This window comes from Lepidochelys kempii, chromosome 1 (genome assembly GCF_965140265.1).
Source record: "Lepidochelys kempii isolate rLepKem1 chromosome 1, rLepKem1.hap2, whole genome shotgun sequence".
NCBI lineage: Eukaryota > Metazoa > Chordata > Testudines > Cheloniidae > Lepidochelys > Lepidochelys kempii.
The window spans coordinates 23,483,765-23,502,119 of NC_133256.1; the positions used below are offsets into that span (position 1 = coordinate 23,483,765).

The 18,355-nt window shown below is 42.3% G+C and overlaps 1 protein-coding gene across 1 annotated transcript in view; it reads left to right on the forward strand.

Moving 5' to 3' along the window:
• Window positions 1-5,082, forward strand: part of TYR (tyrosinase) — an 84,261-nt gene extending 79,179 nt beyond the window's left edge. Inside the window, exons 5-6 of the mRNA XM_073317890.1 lie at window positions 2,053-2,055; window positions 4,859-5,082. Of these exons, the coding sequence (XP_073173991.1) occupies window positions 2,053-2,055; window positions 4,859-5,082 (227 nt within the window). The remainder of the gene's footprint in view (window positions 1-2,052; window positions 2,056-4,858) is intronic.
• The last annotated feature ends 13,273 nt before the right edge of the window (window positions 5,083-18,355 follow it).

Consider the following 18,355-nt stretch of genomic DNA (forward strand, 5'->3'; position numbering starts at 1 on the left):
CCCAGTTGGCTAGCACTGCCTCTGAGGACACTCCCTGCACGGGCATCCGAGTTGCCACGGTAACTTCAAGGTCATGATTGCATGGATCTTTTCTGTGGCAAAGGAAACTGAAAACAGGCAGCACATGCCTGGAGGTGGCAGTTTGCCTCTAGCTTGTTAGAGAAATCCTGGGTGGGTTGAGGTTAAAACAGGGCAGGGACATGCTTAACTGGGTTTAAGGCAGTGGTAAAATGGAAGACAGTAGTAGTTCCCCTCTGTTAGATCATGCAGCAGCCCCTATCTGTCCCTGTGCCACATTACATTTCACCGAAGATAAGGCTGACAAATGAGGAGCCCTTGTCCTCCAGATTAACAATGATGGAGTCAAAGAATGGTTGCAGCATAGCGTAAGGTTTTAAGAAGCCACGTAGGACCACATTTTGTTCCGGTCAAATTCTGCAGGAAGGAGGACTGAGCAACAAGGCTCATTTTCAGTGCCCTTTTAGCAGTATCAAGATTTCCATGGTAAATTTCCTGCTCCAATTTACTTAAGGAGCTGAAATATTTCCTGATTCAGTGATATTTATAAACACACAAGTACACACAGACCTAAAACACCCAAGACAATATACGTAAACAGCACAGTTCTCATTATATTTGCAATCTCATAGCAAAAGGCATAACACAAATGGGGAAGGGATTGAAAGAGCACAACAAAAAATGAGAGAAGCAGGCCTCATCCGAGAATAAGTTGCAACTAAGACCTCAATATCTAACATTTTTCCTCAAAAATTGGGTTCATATTTGTATACTTCCTAACAAGCCACTCATATTCTTTCTACATATTAGCCAGACTCATAAAGACAACTACATAAGTAGCTTCTCATACTTCTTAAATAAGTTCTCAGGTATATTAAAATGCTCAAGAACTATGCTCCCTCCTGTTACCCTTCCACAAAGGATCTATTTTATCACCCCTTTTAGATTTTTCTTTTCTCCCTATTCTCAGACAAAAACCATTGAACTAGAATCAAGGACCAGAGAATGTATTGATACCAGTTATTGTTTGCACTGCTCTAACTCTTAGATGCACCAAACTGGGATAAGGGCCCCATTGTGCAAAGCATATAACAAGTCAGCCCCTGCCCTACATAGCTTACTGTCTAAACATATGAGAGACAATGGGCCAGAAATTTTCAGTGCAGATATGCTGTGGCCCAACAGGTGGGAAAAAACTGAGCAAGACAAAGTCATAGGGAAGTGATTGGAATGATAAAAAGCACATCCACTGCCTGGGAGCTTAAGTTCATAACCATTCACTTAAATAAGATACTGGATTTATAGTTTATTACAACGATCTGTAACCCACTAACCTCCCTTTTTTGTCCTATGACTGTCAAGGTGTTAACTGGCCACTTCACCTTGAGGGGTCTCTTATAATATGTATTAACTATTTACGCTAAACAATCTATTCCACCTTGTATTTAGCTGTGACACTGAGTACCTTTCCCAGACCTGAAGATCTCTGTGTAGCTCAACAGCTTGTCTCTTTCACCAGCAGAAGTTGCCCCAATAAAAGATATGGCCTCACACACCTTGCCTCTCTAATAGCCATGGTTAGAAACTTAAGGGTAAAAAGAAAACTTTGGCATAACAGTATTAACAAACAAAAACCAGCCATTTGGAAGCCAGGAAATTCAGAATTAGGGTTAGAGCTAAAAGAAACCCATACATTGGCAGGTAAAAAAAAAAAACAAAAAAAAACCCGAATCCTGTATTTTATGGAAAATAGTTGTGACTGTGAGAAAGTGCCATCTGCTCAACAATAAGAAATGGAAAATAAAACAGGTACTTACCAGCTAGAAGAGAGGAAAGTACAACCAGCTCCAAAATGGCCCCTTTAGAATTGTAAGTGCTTGGCTCTGTTGTGTGTAAGGGCCAGTCGCAGAAAGGCATGCTGGGAGAAAGTGTTCCTACAAATGGGAAACCCTGCACTAGAGAGTGAGCAGTTGCAAGGGAGGGGATTAACTTTGATGTGATCATCATAGGGAAAACTCTTTATAGCAATGGAAGATGGTTAAGGTCTAGTGGTTAAGGTGCTGTCTGGGGATCCAAGAAACCTGGGTTTAACTCCTTGTTCTACCATTGACTTCCTACATGGCTTTGAGCAAGTCACTTAACGTTTCACTGCTTGAGTTTCCCCATCTGTTCAATGGGGATTACATCACAGGGGTGTCGTGAGGATAGATATATTAAAGACTGATGTGGTTTTCATTTTGGAGGTGGTCTTCACAAGAAAAGGGCTAGAGAGACTTGTTATTTTTTTCTCAGTTGAATGTGTTGGTCCCCACTAGTCACTGAGTGCTGTCTGAAATTCCTCTAGTCTAGAGTCCAATAGACCATTTGGAATACATCAGTATACAGCTTCCCAGCACTGCTTTTTCCTTTTTCAGTGAACCTCAGCTGAAGTTTCTAGGACAAGGGATTCTGGGACAAAAGTGTCAAGAATGCTGCAAGGACTTTCAAAGCATAATTAATATTGATGCTTTCTGAGCCCCATTTCTCCAGAACAGCTTGTCTAAGTCACCTCAGATATCATCTTTAAAAATCCGCTGGCCATATCCCATGCATGCAAAGCTTAAAATGAAAATAGCTAAGGGTTTAGATGAGATCCAATTCAGACTTAAAATGGAATCCTTAACTGTAGAGAGGGTATTCTATATTTAATATCCAACAGCACTAACTTCCTCACCTTTTGACTATCAACAACATTTACTTCTAAACATCTGAGCAAATTTCCTACTGCACAGGTGTATAGTCATCCAGTAGTTTATGCTTTCCTCACCCATAACTTATAAGTGGTTATAACTGGTTCTGTGAGTAATTCAGTAGTTGTGCTTCACTGAGGAGTCACACCAGCATTAATGCTGGGATTGATTCATGTGGCTTTTTCTGCCTGTTTCCACAGAGTTTAAACCAAAATGTCAAAGCCAATCAAAACAAGTCAGTCAAGATTGCAGAAGTTCATGCTTTCCCAGGGAAACCACAGACCATCTTGGGTATACTTTAAACAGATCCCAGGAGTCTTCAGTGGATGGCAAAGCATTCAGCAACCACCTCCCATTTTGGGGCTGCACCAGGGGCTGAAGTGCCTGGGAGCCTGTGTGAGTTGTGGTCCCCTATGGACCACAGCCCCACCAGGAATCTCTGATGTGCTGTATGCAGCAGCTCTGCCTTCAACATGCCTCTCCTGCCCCCAGCCTTGCCCCTGGCAAGTCCCCTATGGCAGGGCTTGGGAGGAGGTCTTTGGAGGGCAGACTCCCACCAGTGAAAATAATTAGAGTTGGGTGACCAGATTCTGACATCAATGAAACCAGTGTAAATCCAGAGCGTAACATCAGTTAAGTCAATGAAGTTATTCTAGATTTTCACCAGCATAACCAAGATCAGACTCAGGCTCATGGCGTTTCAGAAAGAATACCTCTTTATCCACTCTGATAATGCAACTAACTCAGACTTTAGGGACTTCACTCCATTCTTTACCTTGAGGGACAGGTCTACACTACGGCAGGGATCAACGCTCTGAGATTGATCCAACAGTGGTTGATTTAGCAGGTTTAGTAAAGACCCGCCAAATCTACTGCATATTGCTCTCCAGTCGATCCCTGTACTCTACCCCCGACGAGAAGAGTAAGGTAAGTCAACGGGAGATTTTTTCCCATCAACCCCCCGCGGTAACTCGACCTAAGGCACATCGACTCCAGTTACATTATTCATGTAGCTGGAGTTGCGTAGCATAGGTCGACTTACCGCGGTAGTGTAGACATAGCCTCATTTTCCACTACCTGGCACCTTGAGTAGACATTTACACTTGCGCAAAGGGAGTACAAAGTGTGTGGAAAGCATTACCAAACCAGCATGATAGCCCTGTGCACTCACTTTCCTCAGATGTAAATGCCTGAAAAAGAGACAGGGTGATGGAGAATCAACCCCATAGAATATAAACCCCATTGGGTGAGCAGGATCAAGTTTGGCACTGGTCTCCTACTCCAGAGTCTTGTGTACATTTATAGTGCTACATAATGAAGAGCTAAACTAAGAGCTTTGACTCTCACGGTGCCCTTGGGATAATGGACTGAAATAATCACTGAATTGGAATCAGACTGAGTTGATTCCAAACTATGATAGAATAAGCCCGTTTGCATTTGAGAACCACAGCTTTACAGCAAAGACTGAGAAGTACCACACAGTGTGTAGAAGCAGGGTCAGATTCAAGAGGAAGAATTATCCAGTGGTTAAGACACAGCATGTCGGGGGGGGGGGGGGAGAGGGGGGAGGAAAGAGATCCAGATCAATGTTTTCAAAGACTGGTGCCAAAAAATGAGGTACCTAAATCCAAATTTAGACATCTAAATAAATGGCCTGGTTTTCAGATATGTTGAAAACCACATCTGCAGCTCACATTAGTACCATTAGGAACTGTGGCTCCTTATCACCTCTGAAAGTTAGGCCAGTTATCTAGGTGATTAACTTTAGGCACCTATATTTAGAATTTTTGCCACTACTTTTATTCTTAATTCCATCCAACATTTCCTATGTGAATTTGGGTGAAGTCATTTAGGGGCTCGTAGGTTTTGTGCCTCAGTTTCCCCATTTGTAAGTTATGGATCATACTTATCTTCCTCATTGAATGAGCAGAGACTTGATTTATTAAAGATTTTAAAATACTTTGTGACTCTCAGATAAAAGGCACTATAGCAACACAAAGCATTATTATTATTCTTCAGAGTCTTCCAGCATGCGCCATTATATAACTGCTAGCTTCCACAAATTGACAGTGCATTACATAACATAAAATGAGTTTTGTCATTTTTTTCAGTTGACTCCTTCCAGGACTTTTTGATGCCCTACCTGGAGCAAGTCCGTCAGATCTGGCAGTGGTTAGTCGGAGCAGCTGTGGTTGGTGGTATAATTACTGCTCTGATCACAGGACTCATTGTTCTGGGGTGTAGGAAGAAGAGAACGGGAAGCACTGCAGAAACACAGCCCTTACTCATGGAAAGTGAAGATGATCACAATGTGTCTTATCAGTCAAATTTATAAAAGCCACCTGTAATCCAGCAATGCGGTTCAGGTGCTAACCCTAAATCAAGCATGCATTGTTTGGTACATGTTTACAGAATATCTTGCTGAGATGCACTGCATAAGGGGTGTGGAATGTCCTGAATATCATTGCTCATGTAACATGCAATATTGTACTGTAGTGTATTATCAAAGTCTCCTCATAGAACATTTCCTAAAAAAACTAATGTATGCTACTCTGCTTCCTGTGAATACACCAGGTATTCCCTATTCTTAATTAAACAGAATTCTCATAGAACCAAACTATTTCCCAGGTTGATGGCTCCTGCTTTTGGTCATCTGCTATTTTATTTGCACTTTCTAATGTTGTTCTGAATTTATGCCCCAATCCTGCAATCAGAGCCATGTGAGCAGATTCACAAGTTTCATACAGGGACCAGTGTCTGTCTGTATCTGATTGCAAGACTGGGGATATTATACCCTGTTGTTCAGATGCTTTTAATTTAAGGGAAGAATAATAGAGTGAGTAATCTGGAGACAGATTTTTTTCTTTTAAGAAAGAATTATTTCCCTTCCACCTTCAGTAATAATGTGTTTGTCCTTGATTGAGTGCCATCAGCAGCAAGCTGTAGCCTCTCAAAAACTGCTCCTCATTTGTTTAAAAAGTTTCAATTAGGCTTTTCTTATAGTTGTATTTGTTCTAAAGCTAGAGTGGAAGCCTCGTTCTAGCTCTTTGCCAGCCCTGGACAGTTTTTGACTTGCAATTGCTCGTAAAGAAAGATGGGTTCACGCTCTTTACAAACAACCAATGCATCACAGAATTAGATGTATTTACCTGAATAACCTCAACAGAAATGCCTCACCCTCAGGAGTGCAGACGTCTAAAAAGCTGTTAGTAATCCCAATTCACATCTCTACCCAGCAGCATCAACTCACATATCTCTGCTCATTCATCCTATTGTCATATACTGGTTTTGGAGAATAGTATTATATTGTGGCTGGCTCCAATTACTAAGAAAGTCCATGTACTTAGGCCGTGTCTACACTACCAAGCTTACAGTGGCACAGCTGTACCAATACACGGGAGAGAGCTTTCCTGTCAACATAAAGAAACCACCTAAATGAGCGGGTATAGCTATGTCAGTGGGAGAGCATCTCCTGTCAACATAGCACTGTACACACAAGCACTTATGCCGGCGAAACTTATGTCACTCAGCAGAATGTTCTTTTCACACCCAAGAAACATCGTTTTGCCTACAAAAGGGGTTGTATAGACATGGCTAGATTGGTATAGGGTTTTGCATCCCTGCCCATCCTGGCTAATAGCCATTGATGCACCTGTCCTCCATGAACTTGTCTAGCTCTTTTTTGAACCTTGTTATAGTCTTGGCCTTCACAACATCCTCTGGCACAGACTGACTGTGTATTGTGTGAACAAAAACTTCCTTTTTGTTTGTTTTAAACCTGCTGCCTATTGATTTCATTTGGTGACCCCAGTACTTGTGTTAGGGGAAGGAGTAAATAACACTTTATTATTTACTTTCTCCACACCAGTCATGATTTTATAGACATCTATCATATCCCCGCATTAGTCGTCTCTTTTCCAAGCTGAAAAGTTCCAGTCTTATTAATCTCTCCTCATACGGAAGCCGTTTCAGACCCATAATTAATTTGGTTGCCCTTTTATGAACTTTTTCCAATTCCAATATATCTTATTTGAGATGGGGCAACCCCATTTTCATGCAGTATTCAGGATACGGGCATAGCATGGATTTATATAGAGGCAATATGACATTTTCTGTCTTATTATCTATCCCTTTCTTAATGATGCCCAACGTTCAGTTTGCTTTTATAACTGCCACTGCACATCGAGTGGATGTTTTCAGAGAACCGCCCACAATGACTCCAAGATCTCTTTCTTGAGTGGACACAGCTAATTTAGACCTTTACTTTACCTTAGCAATTACATATTGTGGCAAAATACCTTGTTCGCTTCAGTAGTCTCAGTCCTTTTTAGCCTTGGAGACTCAGGTTTGGGGCAAGGCAAATCTTATAGGTGACACAGGGTCCTGTTACTCCTCTCCTAAGTCAGTCCTTTGTGCTTGTTTTCCCTCCCTTCTGGGGAGGGAGTGCAGCCTCCCTACTGGGAAGGTCTGGTATCTTGCTGCAAACAGCCTACTGGCAACTTCCCTCCTCCTCTCACTCTTTTCCTCCTACCACCCAGGGGAGGGTTTTAAAAGGTCCCAAGTAGTTGGAGTCAGCTGAACCTAATTGGTTCCTTAGCAACCCCTTTTCCAGCTGAACCTTATTGCCCTGTGGTTCTCTCTCCTCAGTGGATAGGGAGGGGCCTTTTAATTCCCTGGGACTAATTACTACCCCCCCCCTTTTGTAGCTGTTTGTCCTGGGTTTACCACAATATTTAAAATCATCAAAGATTTTAACTCTTTGAATATTAAGGTAAATGGATTTTTAGTGGAAATCTTTTAAAAGCCAATTCATTTTTTATACATACCTTCCTCTTTAATTGGCATTTGACACTCCTGGAATTTTTCCCCTCTATTTTTCAGATTGTGAGCTAATGACACATTTAAACTGCTCACATTGCCAAACTGCCGTTTTACTCCATCTTTTTCTCTGTTTTTTAGCAAAAAAAATTAACAAACATAATTTAATGGATCCGGGTGGTGAGTGGCCTCTAGCACCTTCCATGCCTTAACACAACCCTTTTAACAAACAATTCAAGAAGTCTATAATCATTAAAATGATCAGTGACAAGCATTTGAGCAAGAGTGTTTATGGAAGGGAGTACAAAATCAGGCTAGCTATTATCCTTTCCCCAAAGGTATGGATGGGGCAAGTCCACAATAATGCCAGTACCCTTGAATTCTCTATAGGTTGATTGTATTTCATATTCTTGGACATATTACTAAGTGTTTTGTCTCCAATAACCGCATATTCTATATTGCTTTTAGTTGCTCACTGTCACAGCACTGTGATTGATTTTTTCCAAGAGGAAACAGTGTGGCTGTCACTTGGCCATTGGCCAAAGCTCTTCTATTCTATATTTTAACCATTCGCAGGATTCTTTAACTACTTTTAACTTGATCAACAGAAACAAGACCATTACATATACTTCTTCCACACACACTCTCCCTTCTAGGGAGTTTTTATATTTCTCCTTAATCACAACATTACTTTTTCACCATGTCCCACTGCTCTTCCTTGGCTAAAACATTTTTAACAAATCTCCCTCTATGGGAGGTTATACTCACATACTCCTCCATTATTGTTATGAGAACTTACTTTTTTGTCTGGGTGTTTGAAAACACCACAGCTGGAGGCCAGAGGCACTTCTCCCTATCATCTCCCAAGCCTTGTTAAATACCCAGAATCTCTAGGTCACAATCCCTAAGACCTAGACGTGACAGTAAGATGTCTTGGACTCATGGCCACCCACGGATGCCAATGTTGGGGGCATAAGTTGGGAAACTGAGTCACAAATCCACCCGGTTTAGACTAAATCAATCAATTTTTACCTTTATTTATACAATTTCAGACAGAATTCTTATAGCTTACAGTGTCCATACATACATTTATGCCAGACAAATAATAACAGACAAGACAGAATTGATAAGTGGGCCCAAGTTACCACATTCTGGGACACTGGGAAGTTTTTCCATCTTCAATGGTAGTTGCCACCTTCCCTGATCACTAGGTCTGGTCCTTCAGTCCCATTCTTCAGTTTCTGGTCTGGTGTTTCTCCTGTTTGGGCCCATGTTCACTTAGGTCTGTTACATGTTTCTACATTACAGATTACTTACCCTTTATGCAATCGGCTTTTAACATATCAACCCTTTGGGTTTTAGGTAACCTGTACTTTATGCATGTGTAAGCGGGGGAACAGTCCCACTATTGTGGGGAACTTTCCTGGCTTCTGCACTACCCCGGTGAACTGGGCTAGCGAAAGGATCTGAGTCCTCGCTCCTACTTCCTTTACCCAGTGGCCTCCCTGCCCTTGAGGATTCCCCTTCCACTCTCTTGTCTGGCAGAGTCCTCGTAACCCCAGCAAGGCTGGGCCCAGGATTCCTGGAGGGCTCGACCCCCAACCCTGCTGTGGTCACCTAGGACAGGGGCTAGGGTGTCCCCACTCCGGGGTACTCTCTCTGCACTGAGCACTTCTCTGACCCACTGACCGTTATATACAAGTTAAAGCAAATGCAAGTTATTTAACCAACAATTAATTTTAAAAAGAATAAGGAAAAGTGGGAAAGGTTAAAGGAAACACATCAGCCCGCTCTGTGGCAGGGAACATCACAAACAGTGTCTCTGGAATGTCAGGGCAGTTCACAGTCTGTTCCTGGTAAGTCCCAGGCCACCTTCTCAGGCCCTGGCTGTGCTGCAGGGATGCTGTGGGTTGGACACTTGCTCTGGTGGTGGCCACACGCTCTCAGGCTCTAAGTGGTAGGGCCCTTCTTCCCAGTGTCGCCCCTGCCCTGTCAGGGTTATGATCCAAGCCTGGCCTGCAGAGCCTCTTGGCTGAGGCATCTCCCTGTGCTGGGCCTGCTGCCCAGGGTCCCCCTCGGTCTCCCCAGCTGCTCACCGCACCCAGCTCCAGACTGCTCCAGCCCCAGCTCCACCACTCTGTCTCTGCACTGCTGCTGCTCTGCCTCCAGCTCCCTGGGCTGCTTCTCTGGCCCCTCTGGCTCTGGTTGCTGCAGCTCTGCTCCCAGGACAGGTCTGCTCTGCAGGCTGCTTCTGTGACTCTGTTCCCAGCACTGACCTGCTTCCTGGGCTGCTTCTCTGGCCCCTCTGTCTCTGGTTGCTGCAGATCTGCTCCCAGGGCAAGCCTGCTCTCTCTGGGCTGTGCCTCTGGCTTTGGGGCTGCAGCTCTGCTCCCAAGACAGGGTCTGCTCTCTCAGGGCTGCTTTTCTGGTCCCTCTGGATCTGGCACAGCTCTGCTCCCCAGCTCAGCTTGAGCCCCTGCTTTCTCCTTCGCTCAGCCCCACTCTGTCTAACCTAGGCAATTCCAGCTCACACGGAGGATGGGACCTCCCTGGCCTCCTGACTCCCTGGTTAGCCTGCCCACCCTGTCATTCAGGCTGACCTGGAGCATTGGCCTCTCCCCATTGTTCCTGGGGACTATCAGTCTCAGGGTCCTGATTTCCCATAGACCCTTCCCCTTTTAGTACTGGGAGCTAGCCAACCAAAACACCCCCACTGAATGTTAGTAAGGGGGCAATAGTCCCCTTACACATGTACAAGCTTCAGTTACACAATGTCTGTATTTTTCCTTCTGGGTTTGTAATTTCTGAGTTATGTTTTCTGTCACCCTTACCTAGGTCTACCCAGAAAAAAGAAGAGGGGTTACTTATCATTACCTTTGTGTATCTTTTACTTACATCTTCCAGCACAATTTGTTCGGTCAGCAATAATATTTTAAGATTAGCAATTCTGTGTAAAAGAAGAATTGGCAAAACCACACTTATGCCAGCAAGGATATGGCCTAAGAGTTACTTCATCTGTATCCATTCATTATTCATAATTACAAACCATTAAAATACAACTATCAAAATCTTAACCTTACCATTAACAATTCTTCGTTTGGGATTTCAATGTTATAAATCAGAATATGTTATTCTCTGCTGCCCATAATCTATTAGAAAGGGGAAGGGGAGTGATGGAAAACATGATTCTTCAATGTCAACATTTCTTTTCTTTAAACATGTTTTTTTAATTCAAAATCCAGTTTTATTAGTAAACCATGACAGAGAAACTTCTAGAAATTTTCATGTGAATGTATTTTGAGGGGTGTCCCAATTTCAGGGCCTTCATATTTAGTTGTTTTCAATGGTACCCCAACAGTTCATACAATCCAAAACACTTGACTTATCTTAGGTGATTGTGGAAAAGAAACACACATTTGAATTTTGTACATTGATGGGTTTGTATTAAAATCAGATGAGCACAATGTTTAGTGTGGGCTCCATTTGAAATTTGCAGTCTCTGGTCTAACGTGGGTTTGCAAGTAGGCTAAAAATTCCATCTAAACAGATTTTATAATTCCGAATGCTTCTCAAATTGTGTATGTGAATGTATCTAGGCTAAATGTTCTATCTTTAGTTAAGCTGATTGAAAAAAGGGGTGAATTTTGAGGGGATTTTTTCTTTTTTTTCTAATTCAGTGGAAAACAAATTGCTGTAATTTCCAAAAAAAATTCAACCAGCTCTAAGCTTGAGTTATGTTTTGTAACAGCAGGTGTGGTGGAGCTTAGACTGCCGACTCTAAAAGGCTTTGGAAAGAATTTTTAACTTTTAACTTCAGCTCTTTACAGAAAAGAGATTGTTTCTCTGATTTTGTGTATCCAAAATGTCAAGATTGATTTTAACCAGAAGACTACAGCATTTGTTGATTCCTTGCCCGATTTATTCATATTACAGGACACACAGGATCTCTGAGCAGAGTTAGCTCCAGCTTCTGCAAGGCCCTATTCAAAATGTACAAGTTGTGACTTTTGATTAATGTATCATTTCAAAGTATTAAAATGGATGAGAACTCCTCTCCCCCTACCCCGCCATGGGTGTCTCTAACAAACTCGGGCTTCGATGATCACCCTTAAAAACTTACCCATTGCCACAGATAACTGTTGTGTATTTGGTCGTCGTGGTAATAGCACCTTGTTGTTGCTATGGCAACTGAGTTAGATTATTATGGGTTAGCCTAGCCAGTTTTGGCTGGTTTGGTTAGTTCAGTGTGTGGAAAATAAATGGCTGCTTTCATGGCTCACAGCTCTGTGTCTCAAGTGATTTCTTCCTAAAACTGCTGCCCCCAAGGATACAACAGTAACTAAGGTTTCAGAGTAACAGCCGTGTTAGTCTGTATTCGCAAAAAGAAAAAGAGTACTTGTGGCACCTTAGAGACTAACCAATTTACAGCTCACTTCATCAGATGCATATCGTGGAAACTGCAGCAGACTTTATATATACACAGAGAATATGAAACAATACCTCCTCCCACCCCACTGTCCTGCTGGTAATAGCTTATCTAAAGTGATCATCAGGTGGGCCATTTCCAGCACAAATCCAGGTTTTCTCACCCTCCACCCCCCCACACAAATTCACTCTCCTGCTGGTGATAGCCCATCCAAAGTGACAACTCTTTACACAATAATAATGCGTTGGAGGGGTTTTAGTTGGGGGCTGAAGGTGACGGCTAGATAGTTTAGCTCTCCAGCTAAACCAAAACTCACCCTAGATAATGTGACCGGCTCTCCAGCAAGGGTGTGACTCAATCTATCCTTGTTCACAGGTTCTCCACATTTGTGTGATTTCTTTCCTTGGTGGGAAGACAGAATTGGAATTTCTGACCACCCTGCCTTGGAAGTCCCAGTTTTTGGTCCCAAAACAGGAAGCTAGTGATCAATTCACATTCCTCCCTTACCAAAGGTCTCTTATTTCATTCTGCTACAGTCCATTAACTTCCTTTAGAGGACTTGACTATGTTTGGCTCTCTAGCCTCAGAACCCCTCTGAACATGCTAATTCAGGAAAACTCTTTATTGTCAACCCTCCTGTTCTATCCTGAAAATCCATATCAAGTTTCCCTCCCCAGGGTTCCCATTCTGCCAGCTGCCTCCGTCCAGATCCTTTCACAGCTTCTTCCAAAACCCATGTAGATTTTGTCCTTGGCCTTTATAGCAAAGAGACCGAGAACTCCTGCCCCTTTTCCACTCAACGGAGTGACTGACAGCCTACACCTCCACATGTTCTCTTCACAGGGGGACCTCACAATAGCTGTCATTCCCTCCCAGACTCTCTCATACTGATGAACAGGAGATTACATCTTACTAGGGTATTCCACACCTTTATAAACGTAAGAGTGATCGGACAAACTGTGATAATCACTGTGGCATTATCTGTGGATAATCACTATGCTGGAAAAATCCTTTCAAGGGTTATATTGTAGTTTATAGGTAAGGCTTTGGTATAAATTAAGGTAGTAATGCAATGAGTCTACAAGCCTCAAGGCCTGTAAGGCAATAGTTTAGCTAAATTAATCAAGATATATGGCCCCCAAAAATCTTAGCATAAGCAGCTAACTAAGAGTAACCCTAGATCATAAGGTATCACAAGATAGAATGCTGTAATACAAAAGTATGACTAAACTGCTGACAGAAAACCACAAGTTGCTAGTTTATACCAGTTTTCAATATTTTAAAGTTAGGAATATCAGCAGATGTCCAACCTCATGGATACCATGGTAACTGATGGATGTATTTGCTAATAAACTTGAGGTCAAGGATTAGTAACCAATGGGAGAAGGGTACAGCAATGTTAGTAGGGTGTTGATAAATTGTATAGTCAATTGCTTGAGTACACTTTGGTTTGTTATGAAATACATTCAAGAGCCCAAATAACCAATATCAGTCAGGTTTATTAATATGATATAGGAAAAAGGTTCTATACAATACCAGTCTCCGAAGAGCGGTCCTCTTGCATTCACCTTACACTGCAGGAATGCTCCCAAGTTGCACATTTCACCTGGTATTATTTACACAATTTTACAAGTTACACATTTCTTTACACATCACTGAACTCCAACCCACCAATTTATCCCAGTTCCGTAACTTGTTGTTCTATTCCTTCCTTATCTTTGTTTTGGATACCAGCTTTCTAGGCATTGGTCCATCAAGATACTTTCCTAGCTTGCACTAAGACATGGAACAAATGTGTCTTGATTTTGATAAGTTGCCTATCTGCTTGTGCCAAATGCTTACTTCAGCAAATGCGAGGAGTTATGGGATACTTAGCATAAGTGAACAGGATTATGGTATAGGTCAGTTTAGTATATCAATATTAAATATTTGTGCTTAATGTTATTGGTGATTAATGCATACTAATATATACATGGTGTGAATAATAAATATTATGATATATATGTATGTGCTAGCCAACATATATTAGTCATCATAGGGTGAGAAAACAAATATGGAAAAAGGGATGAACCCCTTCTGAATATGCATAGGCATCAGTGTAACACATTATAAAAGTTGTATCCCAGTCTGTGTGCCTTGAGAGATATAACTCTCGGGAGATGCCAGGATGACAGCAACAGGTGATGGTGATGAGGAAGCCAGTGAGGAGGACAATAATGACTAACACTTCAGGTTGTTCTGCCAAGGATGGTGTGAATATATAAAGGCTCAGATGCTCATTCTGTATTATCTCTAGTTTGCTGGGTTGGAGGGTTTATAACTTTGCTAACTGTGTTAATAAAACCATTACAAATGCAGAAGCATTTTCCTAGCTGTGAGTGTTGCAGCCATGTAGGTCGGAGTTTCCAACTGAACAGTAATTCTAATACTAGTGGGCCCTAACCTTGGGATGAGAACTTACCAAACCTCAGAGTGTTAACTGGGAATTCATACAACAATACTGAATACATGTAACACCTATTTTGTAGAAACCATCTTTGCTAAGTCTCAATGTGGATTTTATTCTGGACTGGGGACTATATACATGATCTTCACAGCTCATCAGCTCCAAGAAATATGCCAGAAGCAAAACCATGTCGTTTTATGGTGTTCATTAACTTAGCCAAGGCTTTTGATTCTGGAAATTGTGAGGGACTCTGGAAACGCTTTGGATGCCCTGTAAAGTGTATTTCTGTCATTCAGCCCTTCCATGATGGGACGATGGCCTCTTTTTGGTCACTAATGGCATCCCACACTTTTCTCCATCCTATTTTTGGCTGATAGATGCATTTCATAACACTGACAGAGGAGTATTAATTCAGTTCCACGTCAATGGGAAGTTGTTCAATCTGCAACACTTCCGTGCTCACACGAAATAGGCAGATTTATGCATCAAACAGCTTTTATTTGCTGATGTCTGTGCACTGATTATTCATTGATTGATGACGTTCAGTTTATAACTGATCAGTTTGCTTGTGCAGTTAACCACTGTGGTTTCACAACTAGCCTAAAGAAGACTGAAGTGCTGTACCGACCCGTGCCGGAGGATCTGCACATTCACCCAATTATTAAGATGAAAAATGCTCCCTTCTAGTCCATGGAGAAGTTTGGTAACCTAGGGAGCATGCTGTCACAGAATACCACAGGATTACCCATCTTCTGCCTATAGAATGACAAGAGCATCAAAATAAGCACTAAGCTAAATGTCTATCGGGAAGTTGTGCTAGCAACACTTCTATATGGCTGTGAAACATGGACCACATATCATGGCCATATAGGAAAACTTGATCAATTCCATATGCTCTGTCTTCAGTCTGTCTGCAGGGTTAAATGGGGGACAAAGTTCCTAATACCAAAATCCTTAATCATTGTTGCATGTCTGGCATTCAAAGCATTCTCGTAACATCTCAGCTGCATTGGTCTGGGCACTTTGTTCGTATGGCCCATTGAAGATATTAACACCATATTTGTATGGCCAATTAAAGCAAAGCACCCGGTCTCATGGTGACAACTACAAATGATATAAAGCAACACTGAAGTCAAACTTGAAAGCCTGTCAGGTTGATCGCAGTAGCTGCAAAGCAACATCCCATGACAGAGCAAGGTGGCGGCAAATTTGTCATGTTACCATTAACCGCTTTAAAGCAAGGTGCATCAACACCTTATGCAAAAAATGTAAACAGCACAAAGCAAGGATACAACAGCCTGTGATGCTCATGGACAATTTTGTCCATCCCACATGTAGTTGTGTTTGTGTTTCTTGCATCAGTCTGATCATAGAATCATAGAATATCAGGGTTGGAAGGGACCCCAGGAGGTCATCTAGCCCAACCCCCTGCTCAAAGCTCCCATATATATGTTCATTTACAGTTGGCGTTAGTGCTACAGAGCGTTACTGATGCCGCAGCATTTTTACTGCTGCCAGAGCTGTGGTTCTTGGACCACCAATGTCAGCTGCACTAGCAGACAGTGCAGTGTGTTAATTCAGCAGATTTCAGGGTTATTCATAAGAAACACCACAGGTTCGGTTCAGGGGCGAAGGCGCTCGCCTAGGTTTATTGTTAACCAAGCAAGGTAATAGTGCTCCACAGGAGCTACAGGTACACTAAGACAGATATGACTGCGACACTCATAGAATCATGGAAGTGGAGGACTGGAAGGGGCCTCGAGAGGTCATCTAGTCCAGTCCCCTGCATGCAAGACAGGACTATGTAATAACTAGACCATTCCTGACAGGTGTTCTTAAAAACCTCCAAACATGGAGATTCCAGAACCTCCCTAGGCAATTTGTTCCAGTGTTTAACTACCCTGACAGCTAGGAAGTGTTTCCTAATATTTAATCTAACCCCCCCTCCCCTCTTGCTGCAATTTAATCACATTGCTTCTTGTCCTATACACAGAGGTTAACAAGAACAATTTTTCACCCTCCTCCTTGCAACAACGTTTTATGTACTTGAAAACTGTTATCATATCCCCCCACCCCAGTCTTCTCTTCTCCAGATTAAACAAACCCAATTTTTTCAATCTTACCTCATAGGAATGTGTTTACGTAGTTACTTGATAGGTCTGTATGTTTTTGTACCATCCTCTCAGTCAGGAATGGGCTTACTTGGTGTTATCTAATATTTAGTGTGTTGTTGTTTTGCGAAGGCCTGGCCTACTCTGGTTTACCACTTTGGGTTCACATGTTAGTTATGCTTGGGGCTCTTGCAAGGTCTACAATAATGTTCACTGAATCCTCATACGCTGACACTGACATTAGAGGCCATCCATCAATGTTTATGTCCCATTTATATTTCTAGCCATATCACCTTTCCCACCATGATTTACTAGGAGGCCTGCAATTCCAGTGGATCATGGGAAGTACAATCTTCAGAATTTCTCTATTCTCAGCGGAAACTTATATGAAATTTGGTACTGTTTTTTCAGCGAAAGAGTTATAAGTACATCAGTAAAAGGTATTAAAGAGGTTTATAAACTCTAGTTATAAGCAATTTATTGTCCTGTTATCTATAACAACCAGTGATAATTGATTAACCATTTATCAAAACATCTAATAATTATATATTAGCTCTTTATAATCTTTTATACCTGTACTCTTAATATAAAGGTGACAAATAATGCTTTGGTTAATGAAATACTTGTATCAAGTCAGTGGGAGGATGTGTCTTTCCCTTGTGACTAAGGCCCAGATCATACAAAGACTTACACACATACCTAGCTTTAACTAATGCCATAGGGTTACTCATATATTTAAAGTTGTGTGTGTTAATAAGTGTTTGCAAGTTCAAAGTCCTACATTTATCTCAAGTTGCAGGAACAATATTAGTGATACTATCCCCATATTGATTTCCTTATTAAATACTCCTGGGGGAAGTCTATGCCAAAAAAATAAAAATTCTGCACACAATATTTTAAAATTCTACATATTTTATATGCCAAAATACACAATATAATCATGCCAGTTTCAATTATTTTGGAAATTATTTCAAAATACTTGACAGCAATTATGTCTGTGACAATACAGACTACAAAAAATATTCAGGAAATGTTTTTTGACAAATAGATTCTTTGCTAGTCATATTAATACAAAACTTTGAGTAATAATTAATTTAAACTACAATACAGAAACATATTTCCCACACCCTCAGAAGCAGTGCAAAGGCTTGGGGGAGTCAGGGGTAACAGAGGAGCTGAAAGGTAAGCAATTGCTAGAAAGAAGCCTGGGAGTGACCCTGGAGGGTTGTTGGGTGTAGGTGGGAAAAGTACGGAACAGGATTTTGGGGGGAGGGGAAGGATTTTTAGGGAGTTGGGGAGCCTCCCCCATGCAGCCTCTGGCTGCCCCAATGCCTCTCTCATACAGTCAGGCACATCTGCCCTTGTCCCCGTGTGCTCCTGCACCTCTACTCCCACCATCCCCATGTCTCCCTGCAGCCTCACTCAGCCAGGCATATCTACACATGTCCCCGTGTGTCCCTGCACCATCCTCCCCCATTCCCATGTATCCCTGCACCTCCAGACCCTATTCAGCCAGGCAGAGCTGACCCTGTCCCCATGTGTCCCTGCAGCCCCAGTCAGCCACTTCCACTCCATTCATCCCCATGTGGCCCTGTACCCCAACGCCCATTCAGCCCCTGGTTCAATGTTGTCACCCCACTAGCTCCTGTACCTCCACCCCAGTCTGTCCTACCATTAGCCTTTCTGAACCCGTCTGTGTGACCCCCCCCCCCGCAGGAGCCCCCATCCCCTACTCTGTCTGTGCCCCCATACTGCATGCCTCCTTGCCTGGCCCCACCAGCAGGGAATTGTCAGGAAGGCAGCCTCG